This window comes from Caloenas nicobarica, chromosome 7 (assembly GCF_036013445.1).
Source record: "Caloenas nicobarica isolate bCalNic1 chromosome 7, bCalNic1.hap1, whole genome shotgun sequence".
In the NCBI taxonomy this organism is placed as follows: domain Eukaryota; kingdom Metazoa; phylum Chordata; class Aves; order Columbiformes; family Columbidae; genus Caloenas; species Caloenas nicobarica.
This window is the reverse complement of record NC_088251.1, coordinates 15762481-15774468: the sequence shown is the minus strand read 5'-3', so window position 1 is coordinate 15774468 and position 11988 is coordinate 15762481. Positions and strand designations below refer to the sequence as shown.

General features: G+C 53.1%; 2 protein-coding genes across 3 annotated transcripts; one reads left to right on the top strand and one right to left on the bottom strand.

The window, feature by feature from the left end:
- Positions 1-2833: 2833 nt before the first annotated feature.
- CUTC (cutC copper transporter) lies at positions 2834-7813 on the bottom strand. Of its 2 annotated transcripts, none has more exons than XM_065638930.1 (9): positions 7733-7813; positions 7351-7422; positions 7223-7282; positions 6820-7018; positions 5548-5583; positions 4995-5128; positions 4369-4396; positions 3843-3948; positions 2834-3233 (listed from the first exon to the last, which is right to left on the bottom strand). In XM_065638930.1, the coding sequence occupies exons 2-9, from the start codon at positions 7411-7413 to the stop codon at positions 3122-3124; spliced, it is 738 nt and encodes a 245-aa protein (XP_065495002.1). In that variant the 5' UTR covers positions 7414-7422; positions 7733-7813; the 3' UTR covers positions 2834-3121. The 2 variants fall into 2 exon arrangements, with proteins under 2 accessions (XP_065495002.1, XP_065495001.1); XM_065638929.1 differs by having other exon boundaries at positions 6820-7029; positions 7733-7807.
- Positions 7554-11936, top strand: LOC135990832 (heme A synthase COX15). Its single transcript, XM_065638928.1, has 8 exons — positions 7554-8110; positions 8479-8601; positions 8837-9023; positions 9246-9413; positions 9921-10002; positions 10331-10485; positions 11388-11501; positions 11643-11936. The coding sequence occupies exons 1-8, from the start codon at positions 7791-7793 to the stop codon at positions 11772-11774; spliced, it is 1281 nt and encodes a 426-aa protein (XP_065495000.1). The 5' UTR covers positions 7554-7790; the 3' UTR covers positions 11775-11936.
- The last annotated feature ends 52 nt before the right edge of the window (positions 11937-11988 follow it).

The following is an 11988-nucleotide window of genomic DNA, read 5'->3' as shown; positions in this document are numbered from 1 at the left end:
CCTTTTACCAACTTCTTATGGCTTGCAGAGCCTATAGACTTGCCCTGCTCTTCCTTTTGCTTCTCCCTTTCCCACATCTCTGTGTCATCTGCATATTATGGCAGCTGGCTGACCACAAAACCCAAAAGAGACTTTGAATCTTCATGCTAAGGCAACTGAGACATCCAGAGGACCATTCTCAAGAAGGATGACTGTCACATCACCCTGCTGCTCAGAAAGGTGGAGGTGTGGGGGCAGGTAGGGATGGTGCTACTTTAAGGCCAGAACTGAATTTGTTTGATCATGCATGCTCTTAGGGAGCAGCAGTTAAAATGGGAAGGTTGGGCAACTGCAAGCATTCTGCTGTCTCATGGTTCATGGAGATAGTAGGTGGCTCAGAAGTCAAGGGTGATACAATGAGTAATTGCTCAGAAAAAAACCCCCTTACCATCAATAGCAGGGGAAGGTTCAACGTCCAGCTCATTGGTTAATTATTATGAGTTTGCGTGATTAAATCCACTTGTTTTTGTAAGTAAAGCTACCCCTAGTGCTACATCCTCCAGGCTGGAATCAATTGACTGATGAGAGCTGCAATCTCACACAATGGATAAGAAATAAGTGAATGGAGCAATCACTCCCTCAGCTCTCCTCCATCCACAGCCTTGATGTAATTCTTCTTTTTGCTCGCTGGCACAGGTGTCCCCTGGCCTTGCCTGTACTCACCTGCAGCACTGCTGCCAAGGGGAGCTCTTGCTTGTGACATTTTCCTATTTAATGCTCTGCCCCATCGCTTGTCTTGGTTTTCAGTCCATGTGACAGCCCATCCTCATCCCATCTTTGGTCTCTCATTCAGAGCTGAAGTGCTTTGTGCAGCACAGGATGCCAGCCCTCTTTAATGTTCAAAACAAACACACCCCCACTTTCACCACCCTCATACCTGGGACATGCTCCTCCTAAAAACCCACAAAGCCACCTCACCGTCCTTCAGCTCCTTCCATAAAGCTTCCTTCATTACTGTGCCCAGAAAATGTTCACTGGCACCAAAGCTAATTGAAGGGGTAAGAACTCTTTGGCCAACAGTACCACACCATTTCCCTGTGCTCCCCTGTCTTTACCCATCTGTTGTCCACCATCTTATAACTTCGGTTTTCAAAATTAGGCTTTGCTTCATGCTTATCTCACAGAGGGTCTGGTCCAGAACAGAGGCTTCTGCAAAGCAATCTACACATTAGTTCAGCGCTCACTGCTCTTCTGTTTCTGAAGGGTTTGTTTCTTTGCCTCGTCATGCTGTAACCCTACATGAGTTCAAAAGTCTTTTTTTCCTTTTTTTAAAAAAAAACAAACAAAAACCAACCAACTAACCAACCCCCAAAAAAACCCATCACACAAAACGAAAGAACTAAACTCTGTGTTTATGATGCTGCAGGGGCTGTGTCAGCAGAATATTAATGTTAATTGATTTACTGTTATCTTAATCATCATGACTCGTGCAATATCACAATATAAGTCATGAACTCTTAAATCAGCTGTTCTAAACTATATTGACCATAATCACAAATTAAATAATATCTTCTTCTGAGTTTGGGTCCTTCCTATAGCCTGCATATCTGTCAGTGCTGAAGCAGGTTCTGACACCAGCACTGAGCAGCTGTTTCCTTCCCATCTCCTATGATGAGAGCTACCACATAAATTCCTGAGGGGTGTTTTGGGAGACACTGATACCTCTGATGGCTCCATGTGAAAAGGTGGATGTACCTTTGAGCTGAAGATACATCATTAGTCTTGGTTACAGGTTTTCAATCACTTGATTCTGTTTAAGGTGACAAAAGGTGCTGCCACCTTGTCAAATATTACATTTTACTGTACATCCTCACAGGCTGTAGGGTATTCCCAAGATAGGCAGACAAATCTGAACTTTGTTTTTTATTTCTTAAGAAGGTTGCTGTCTCTGCTGTCAGCGGGATTCTCTTCAGCTTTGTGGATCTTTTGGAGAAAAGCAGGCAGCAAGAATAAAGGTGCTTTATCTCCAGGTCTCTGCTCTTCTAATGGAGCACTCTGGCACCATTCAGATCTGCCATTGGGTATTTTGCAGGGTAACCAAAATTAGTCTAATGCTTAAATTCTGAATTGTTAGCAATAACCCAACTGGCACATTGCTCCAAGCACTGTCTGGAGAACAAGCAGATGGTTTGTGCAACACGTTAAGAAAAGGACCTGGAAAATCCCTGAGAAAAAGCACCTTGTCCTCCCCAAGGAATCTTGCTGTATGCCCATCCCACCTCAAGTACTTGCCCCCCACAGCCCAGGATGCCTCACAACCAGCTCACCGCATCAGTCAGGCAGTCAGAAGCTCCTTCCTGTTAGAACTTGATGTGTTCATCACCTCTACGTACCAATGTGCTTCTCTCTACCTCGCAGCTGCCACATTGCTAATCCCCAGCTGTCCCACTGGCTGACCACGGCAGGCCTCGTTTTCCAGCTGTGGCTATGACATTTCCCTCTCTGGCACTCTGGGTGTGATTGTTTTCTCCCCTGGTGCAGCAGGGGCCTAAGTCAGTGCAAGCCTGGCTGTTGCCTCTCAGACCTACCTCTCCAGACACGAAGGCTCAAGTCATATATTTAGCCCACTGCTTATTTCTTGGGGAGTGTTTCTGACTCCTGTGCAAACTGCCTCCTGTCACACAGAGGAGCCCATCTGAACTTCTCTGTTCACAGTTAACATCTCGAACAGACACCAAAACACACTGCACTGAGCTATGCAATACAGATCAGTGTCTTATCTGTAAAACAAAAATAAATTTTAAAAAGCACAGCAAGAGGGGGGCAGCTGCAGTGTTTATTTGACAATCACATGCAGTGCTACACAATTCAATCCCCCAACTTGCTCATCTCCCTTTCTCCCAAATACTGCCCAACAGCTTGTTGCTGCAACATCTGAGAATGAGTCCTTTTATTTAAAATGGCCAACATAAGTTTCCAGGCCAGGGACTGGTGATTCAGGGGAAGCCAAGGGAAGAGATGTCAGGCTTCGTCACCTAGTTTACATCCTCTGCAGCCCGAGGATGGAAGCGGTATCCATCTGTCCATGTAGCAGGGAAGACCCTGGAGTCTCAGCGCTCTTGTCCCAGCATGGTGCCTTCCACTACAGAATGTTCTTTGCAATCGCATTCAGGGTCCTCACTTTGGCCACGTCTGCCACCTTTATGGAGTATTCAGGGGCAGAGAAGGACGCTCCCATAGTGATGTTCGGATTTCTGTAGGAAAACGACTGGTTACTATATGCAGGTGATACAGACGAGTAAGATGCATCAAAGAAAACCTACCACCTCCCCAGCCCTCAGCAGTGGCCAGAGAATCTGCTGGTGCCACCCAGACCAAAGATGAGACAGTAACAGAAAGAATAAGAATCCAAAGGCAAGAAACAAAAGCAGCAACAGAAACCCAGTGCAGACCTGCGGACAAATGTAAGTCGTTCTTCACTCATTCCTCAGAGGCACATCCCACTGGCCTCCCAAACCCTGCACACCCCAGTGTTAAAGGTCTAAGGCAACTACACCAGAACCTGCCTTCCTGAGTGCCACACACATGCATTCACAAGCCCTAGGGCAGCAGCAGCAGAAAAAATGCCCCAAGGATCCGGTTAGGCATGGAGCTCATGTCCAGATCAGCACTGCTGGATTTATAGGCTGCAGAACACAGAGCCAGGCATGACAATCCCAACCATAAAAGCACAAATACCTCCCAGAAAGCGGTTTTAAGTTTATGCGTGTTCTACAAACTCATGTACACATTAATCCAGCTCTTCTGTTGTACAGTTTTGCTAAAAAACAACAACAACAACAACAACAAAAATAACCCATTACCTGAACTTCATTCCAGAGTCCCGGGCTGAGCGAGCAGAGCAGTGAAACTCAGAAGCAGCAGAGCCTTCCAGAATCCTCTGCAGGTTGCGCTCTGTGATGCCACCCCCTGGTGGGAACAATCCCAATGTCACACACAGTGCAGATCGCACTGTCCAAGCCTTGACACCACCCCAGGACCAACCCCCTAAGGGACAAGCACCATCTACACAGAGGGGAAAATACAGCCCTAGGGACAACAGAGATCCGGGCATGTGCAAAGAGACAGGAGAAGCCTCAGCTCGTGTTCTCCCACAGATCTAGAGCTGCCCCCAAATCCTCCAGTAAACAGTAGCCACAGGGCTCTGCCAACCCCAGGGCTCTGCCATCCCCAGCTGTGTGGCCTTTACTTGTACCAGGGCAGAAGCTCCTCCTCCTGGGGACCTGGCTTAAAAAGCCCGATCAGACAGCACATCTCAGGGCGAGAGCTGGGGCAGCAGGGGCTGGGGACTACAGGACTTGTTACATATGGAAAAAAAAAACCCATTACCTGGCACCACCACAATTCTGCCCTTTGCCTGAAAAAAGAATAATGTGTCAGTGACATTGCTCAGCACTACATCTGCACATGCAGTTGTGGAGCGCCAATGAAGCCTTACATGCAGCGCCTTCAGTAAGCTCATGGCACCGTGGCTTATGATTTGTTTATTCTCATCCATCTTTTTGGTACTGTTCATGTTTTACAAGGAAAAGTGGAAAAGACTCGACAGTTACAGCTAAGACAACTTGTCACTGTTCCCTCCTCCCTCTCTATCCCACCTGGCCACCTCTCAGGTACCTCTGTTGCATTTTCCTAACCGGAACTGAGAGATCCCAGCAGGGACCTCACTTTGCTGTTTGCGTGGGCTGATCACACCAGGTGCTGACACCAGCTCTTACCGCCCTCCTCCCAGCTGCGAGCAGCAACAACCTAACCAGTCTCTGCTGTGGGAGACTTTGGGGTCCAGCCTACGTGGACTTGGGAACACAGATTAAGGCCAAGACAGACAAGAATGGCGAGTGCTCCTTGACAGAAGTGCTTCCCTTATTGAAATGTGGGCCACTGCGAAGGAGCTGCCTCCAGGCAATGCCAAGGGAGCAGCTGTGGTAACCCAGGGAAGCACAGGGAACACTCACCTGCTCCGCAAGCCTCTTAATTAAGGACAATCCTTCCAGCGCTGAGCTGTCGCAGCCACTGGTCAATACCCGCTCAAACCCCAGAGAAATCAGGGTCTCCAGTGCCACCAGAGGGTCATGTACCATGTCAAAGGCTGAGAGATCAACAGAACAGCTCAGAAATCATTCAGCTCATCATGCTCAAGCCCTGTCCCCCAGCCAGCTCAGGAGATGACGTGAAAGGTCCTTGTCACAGCTGGACACTCCCGTGGGGAGCCACAGCTCCTGACTATAATGTCCCCCTTGCAGCAGTGGCAGGGCCACCGTGCTCAGCTCCTCAGACACCTCCTCCCCACACTAGGCAATGACAGAGCCCCCCAATCTGGAGCCCCTGGACCTTTCCCCTCCTGGGGCAACAGCACAGCCACAGCTGGCTCCTGCACAGCAGGTAGAGCTTTTCGTCCTCCAAAGAACCACCACGGAGCATTTGGCTCACCTCCCTCCCAGCCACACCAGCCCCTGGCAGCAGGGCAGAGGCTAGTCCCTGCCAGGGCTGCTGCCCCCCACGACTCACCTCGATGAAATGTGACTGGCAGGGGACGGCACACGGCTGCAATAAAACCATATGGTCAGTCAGGGCTGCAACAGAGAGTTCCTTGTGCTAGAACCACAAAAGAACATGGGATGCAAAAGGGCAAAGGCTTCTCGGGCCATTCCTGGGGAGCTCAGAAGACTCCCAGTATTTGCTGGGAACAGTGCAGCTGTTCCTCTTTGGCGGGAAAGAGTTCATCTGCCCTTTGAGGAAGCAACAAACCTTTTGTTTTTATGAGTAACATCAAATTCCCCCTTCTCATCTGCATCGTGTAGAACTCTCATTCCTAGCAGAGATGTCTTTCTCTGCAGGAAGGAACCAGGGAAATGGTCTCATCTACGTGGGGAAGGGACAGGACCAGTGCTCTTTGACAGCAGGATAGTTGATTGTTGCAATTTTTTCACTACCTATAATTTCTCCTCTGTCTCAGACCACAGCAAACTTCCCCAGTGGGACTCTATTTACTAGGTAAAAGTTATTTATTTCTATTAAAAGAAATCCAACTGCCTCCTGCCCGAGAAACAGTGGTTCCATCGCAGCATCTCATTGCCCTAGTGGAGGCAAATCCTGACAAGACCCCTCTCTTTTGCTGCTCTCCCTACAGCACATTCACCTTCATGTGAGAACCTCAGCACCACATCACCAGGGAAAGGTTCAACCATCTTTAGCTTTGGCTGTAGGTCACGGAAAACACATGGAAGTAAATTATCTATGTGTTAAGGGTCTGGACTAACAACTTCCTGCTGCAGCTTCAGTGACCTTTTGCACCTCTCTATCTCATTATCTTTTCTCACTGAGTGTGTTACAAGAAAAAATGAAGATGAGTTGACAGCTACCCACAAGGTGAAAGTCCAGGAGAGACACATCCTAGACACCAGTAGCAGGGATGTAAGGAAAAGAACAAAGGGCAAAGAAAATGAAGAAGGGAGAGAATCCAAGTTTCATACACTGATGCCCCCGAAGCAGATCACCTAATCCTCTCTCGTTCTTAGATCCTGTTTGTTATGTCCCGGGTGGCCTCAAACTATGTGTGAGCTGCCTGGGGCAGTGGCCGTCGGTCTGCAAAGCTTCCTAACTATTTAATGACTCACAGGTATGACACTACATGGAAGCAGAGCAAGGCCACAGACAAGACGTGCAGACCAAAGCACCCTGCGCAGTTCTTCCTACAGCACCGGACCGAGCAGCACTGACCTCCCGACCCCGTCACAGCGCCGGTACCAGCACAGCGGTTCTGACCGGGGACGCTCTTACCCAGCAACGCCGTGCAGAGCTCGGTGTCGATGCGCCCGTCCTCGGTGAGGGCCCCGAACACCAGCCCGTCGGCGCCGTGCAGCTTGGCCAGGCGGATATCGGCTTTCATCACCTCCACCTCGCGGTCCGAGTAGAGAAAATCTCCTCCGCGAGGCCGGATCATCACGAACACCGGGACCCTCACGCATTGCTTCACCACCTGCAGCAGCCCTGGGGGCGGCGGGCGCCGCTCAGCACCGGCTGCGGCAGCTCCGCACAACGGGCGAGGCGGGAGGAGGCGGCGGGGAGGGGAACGGGGAGCCAGAGGGGAGGAGGGGGCTCGCAAGGCTGCGCTTCGCCCCCGGGAGGGGAGCGGCCCCGCGGAGGGGAGGCCGCGGCGGGGAGGGGGGGCTCAGGCACTCACCCATGCTGGGGGTGGTCCCTCCTTCCACCAGCCCCGCGCACAGCTCGATCCGGCCGGCACCTGCGGAGAGCCGCGTCAGAACCGGCCCCGCCGCCGCCGCCGCCTCCCCCGCGGCCCCCGGGCCTTACCTCCGCGCTCCGCGTTGACGGCAGACTCCACCGAGTCCACGCACACCTCCATGAGGAAGCCATCGTCCATGCCTGGGAGGGAGCGGCGCCGTCAGCCCGGCCCGCCCCATGGCGGCCGCCCGGTCCCGCACCGCCGCCGGCCGCCGCGCCGCCCCACTTCCGCCCCAGGGCCCGCCCCCTCACTCCCGCTTCCGGCCTCGCCCCCTCGCGGCCCGGGCCCGCACCGCCCGCGGGCGCGAGGGCGTGCGCGGGAGGACGGACGGTGGGTGGGCGAGCCGGCGCGCCTGGCTCGCGCACGGCCGCGGAGGCCCCGCCCCCCCGGCGCCGCGGCCCCGCCCCTGCCACCGCCCGGGCCCCGCCCCCGCCTCGCACGCGTCCTCACCTGCGCTGGCGGCGCGAGGGGGCCGCTGCTGGCTCCGGGTCACGTGCCGGGGATTGTCATGGTGACGCTCAGGTGTTTCCGGAAGTGCTCGCCCTGTTTCCGGCGGCCCGCGCCACTTCCGGGGTCACTCGGGATGCTGCGTGCGGCGCGTGGCGGCGTCCGGCTCCTGCTGCCCGCGCGCGGTGGTGGCGCGGCCGGGGGGCGGCGGCGGCGGCCGGTACCGGGCCCGGGCCCCCTCGGCCTCCCGCCACACCGGTGCCTTCCGTGCCGGCTCCTGCAACAGGCGCCCCCGCCCGCCGCCCCGCCCGCCGTGGGGCGATGGCTCCTGGCCTGCAGCGGCGCCGTGGCCGGTGCCGTGGTGCTGGGCGGTGTCACCAGGTGAGCGCGGCGCCCCCGTCCTGCCGGCACCGGGTCGCGCCCCGCGGCCGTGCGCGCCCCGCTGGAGGGTTCGGGTTGGGACCGTGCAGAGGCAGCTGTCCCCGCCGGTCCCTGCGGCCTCCCGGGACCCGCCCGAGGGCACCTGTGAGAGCCGTCGCTCCCTGCTGCAAGGGGACATCGAGGGGCAGGGCTGGGGGTACCAGAGAGATGCGGTTCTAGGTCTATTGGTCACTCAGAATCACTGATCTCCGTTCTATTTCTAACTGTTAGTTTAAGAGTTGTCTGGTGCAGCCAAGCGCTCTCATTTTGGCTCAGCTGTGTTACCGTCAGAGTGAATTGTGCCCACTGGTGTTTCTCTCTGCTCCCAGGCTGACAGAATCGGGCCTTTCTATGGTTGACTGGCACCTGGTGAAAGAGATGAAACCCCCCAGGACGCAGCAGGAGTGGGAAGCTGAGTTCCAGAAGTACCAGCAGTTCCCAGAGTTTAAAATGTGAGTGTGCAAAAGTGGAAGGAGGGTGGGCTGGGAACAACTCTCCTGCAACTGAGCAACACAGGGGACTCTTGCAGGGAGGGAGATGATGTCTGATATCACTGGGAAGGCACATGAAGTGTGATGGTGACTCCTTTGCTGTCAGTTGCTTTCTCTGGGGAAGGTGATCTCTTGTCATGAGAAACAGGTCTGCCCCATCACATTTAGCTGTTCTTTGTTTTACTGTCTTCAACAGCCTGAATCACGACATGACACTCACAGAGTTCAAGTTCATTTGGTACATGGAGTATTCGCACCGTATGTGGGGCCGCGTTGTGGGTCTGGCCTATATCCTACCTGCTGCCTACTTCTGGCGAAAGGGCTGGCTCAGCCGCCCCATGAAGGGCTGTGTTCTTGCACTCTGTGGGCTGGTCTGCTTCCAGGTGAGCGAGCTCTGTAACTGCAGGGATTAGCAGCAGCATCTCTCGTGAATGTCTTCTGATCGAGCGTAGTTGAGACAGCGGGATTTGGGAAAGCTCGTGGGTGTGTCAGTGCTGGTAGCTGGTTGAAGGTGGAGGAAATAAGATGCCCCTTTCTCCTAATGTTTATCTGATTTAAGCAGCTACTGCTGCCCTGTCTAGTTCTAACCCCTCCTGTTCCATCAGGGGCTGCTGGGGTGGTACATGGTGAAGAGTGGGCTGGAAGAGAAGCCAGACTCTTATGACATCCCTCGGGTCAGTCAGTACCGTCTTGCAGCACATCTGGGCTCTGCGCTGGTTCTGTACTCTGCCAGCCTGTGGACAGGGCTGTCGCTGCTGCTTCCACGACACGAGGTACGGTGTGTCAGGAGCCAAAAGTGCGGGGTTGTAGCAATTGAGAGGGTTGGGGGTGTGATGTGAAGGGTGAGGAAGGGGTGTGAAAGGTGATGGTGCTTTCATTTTAGTCTCTGTTCCTGACTCTGATCTAATTCTGCATTACAAAATACCCTTTTCGTAAACCTCTTGGTTGTGGGATGCTTTCTTTGACTCATGCAGTTCCACTCAAAAGTGATCAGTCTCAGAGTTTGCACACACTCAGGCAGAGGTGTGCCTGGCTGGGCTAAAGGGTTTGTGCCAGTAACCATCCAGCAGCTACTTCAGTTTCTGCACAGGGTTGGGCTTGATTAGTTGTCGTTTTGAAGAACCACTGAAGCGTGGCTGTGCTGCGTGGTGGTCTCTAGATTGCTCCTGTAAAACACAGGCCAACCCCTTTGCCCATATATTCAGTGTTTTCTTACCTGCTGCAAACAGCACTGGAAATGCCTTGATTTTTTTTTTAATTTTTTAAAATTTATTTTACAGTTACCTGCGACCCATCAGCTCCTTCGCTTGAGGCAATTTGCTCATGGCACTACAGCTCTCATTTTTCTTACTGCTCTTTCAGGTAAGAGTGTTTCTTACTGCCATCCCGTCTGCAGCTTGTTCTTCTCTGCCTTGTTTTCCTTCTGGTCTGGCAGGGACTGTGAGTGACCCCATCATGTTATCTGAGAAAACTTCATTGCTTTCAGGGAGCTGAGAGTTGAGAACCTCCCTCTCTGGTTGTTCCTGAGCAGGTGGACATGCTCCTTCCAGCCTGCCTGTTGCTGTGTGATCTCTGTTTATGTTTCTGAAAGAAATTTGGAATGAGGCCGAGCTCTTGGGTTAGAGCTATGCAATATGGAGTGCCGACTGTGCCTACTCTGGAAGTCTCATTTTCTGCTCTGGCACTGCAGGTGCCTTTGTGGCAGGGCTGGATGCTGGCCTTGTGTACAATTCCTTCCCCAAAATGGGGGAGCGCTGGATCCCGGATGATCTCTTGGCCTTCTCCCCCGTGCTGAGAAATATCTTTGAGAATCCTACAACCGTGCAGTTTGATCACAGGATCCTGGTAAGTGCTGTCTTCCTGCCATGTCTGTGTTGCGTCTCGGTTGCTTCCTGATCCAAGCTGTCCTCTTTGGGCTGTGGTTCTGTCAACTTGAGTGATATCCAGGGTGTCCGAAGGTCCTGAGAGCACGTTACCAAATTGCTTCTGCAGAAAGAGGAAGTTTAGCATTCTGATTTATTTTCAGTGTGGTCTCCTTCCTTAAGGATGTCTTCCTCCTGTACAAGTTACGGACTTTGTTTCTTTGTGTCTCCTTTTCCGTCACATGGGCTACAGACCGGGGTAGCCCTTGCTACTGAAATCTCTGGGAAAGTTGTGAAATAAAACTTGGAAATCCCGATATTGAATGCTTCTTCCACAGCACTGCTAAACTTCCTTTACGCCAGTAGCACCCAGTGAAAATATCTCAGCCAGTTAGAGCAGTCCAGGTATTAAATACCACTGCTGGCACTGCTGTGGACTAAAACATCACTAGGACTGAAAAGAAAGATTAAGTGACTTAGAAGAGGAATCACCTGGGGTGACCTGCACAGCAAAATTATGATGGCGAACTACAGCTGAGTGGTGAAAATGAGATCGTGACATCTTCCACCTTTAGTTGTCAAGGTGGCAGGGGGAGAGGGCAGAAATAATCCATAATGATGTGAAGAAATGAGGAAAAGCTATCAGAAAGTAAAGCTTTAATTGGGAGAAAAGAATGGAACTCTCACTTTAGTTAAATTTCAGGGTTGTTAACCTGGTGGACATGGGAGCTCCAGGATCTGGTCATGGCCACTAACACATTTCTACAGCTAAATATTGCTCATAGAGTTTCTTTTACTGCACGGAAAGTGCAGCCAAAGGCCACTGCACCCATTTCCCTTCCATTTTTTTTTTCGAATGGTGGTTGTTTCTTTTCCCTTCTGTAGGGAATCGCCTCAGTCACAGCTGTCACAGCACTGTACCTCTTCTCACGGAAGATCCCCCTCCCTCGCAGGACCAGGATGGCAGTGACTTCCTTACTGGCTGTGGCTTGCATGCAGGTACTGTACTGCACGCAGTGAATTTGAGGGTGGGAAGTCTGGCTGCGGCCCTGGGCCTTTCCTTTTCCACGTTATGCTCTGTGCTGAGGCTGTACCAACGCTGCATCCACAGCAGCTCTCACCCTTCTCCCTCCTTGGCAGGTGGGCCTGGGTATCAGCACCCTGCTGATGTACGTCCCCACGCCTCTGGCCGCCACGCACCAGTCGGGCTCCCTGGCTCTGCTCAGCATGGCACTCTGGCTCATGAGCGAGCTCCGGCGCGTCCCCAAGTAACCGGCCGGAGGGAGAGGAGCCCTCCCGGAGGAGCCGTGCCACGGGCCCCGAGGCGGCAGCGACCTCCCCGCCCCGGGTGCGGGGTGAGTGTGCGCCAAGCAGGGCTGTGCGCAGGGAGAAGGCGGGCGGGAGAACTTTGTAACATAAAGGAGTTTTTACGGAGCGGCTGGTGTCTGGCTGGGTGCGTCCTTTCCGGAGCGAGGTGAGGAGGGGT

Coding starts and splice junctions, on each gene's coding strand:
- LOC135990832 (XM_065638928.1), top strand. CDS start 7,791: ATGGTGACGCTCAGGTGTTTCCGGAAGTGCTCGCCCTGTTTCCGGCGG. Junction 9,024..9,245: donor GTGGGCTGGTCTGCTTCCAG/GTGAGCGAGCTC, acceptor CTGTTCCATCAG/GGGCTGCTGGGGTGGTACAT. Junction 10,486..11,387: donor AGTTTGATCACAGGATCCTG/GTAAGTGCTGTC, acceptor TCCCTTCTGTAG/GGAATCGCCTCAGTCACAGC.
- CUTC (XM_065638929.1), bottom strand. CDS start 7,420: ATGGACGATGGCTTCCTCATGGAGGTGTGCGTGGACTCGGTGGAGTCT. Junction 7,030..7,222: donor AGGGACCACCCCCAGCATGG/GTGAGTGCCTGA, acceptor CGCCGCCCCCAG/GGCTGCTGCAGGTGGTGAAG. Junction 4,397..4,994: donor TTAAGAGGCTTGCGGAGCAG/GTGAGTGTTCCC, acceptor TTCTTTTTTCAG/GCAAAGGGCAGAATTGTGGT.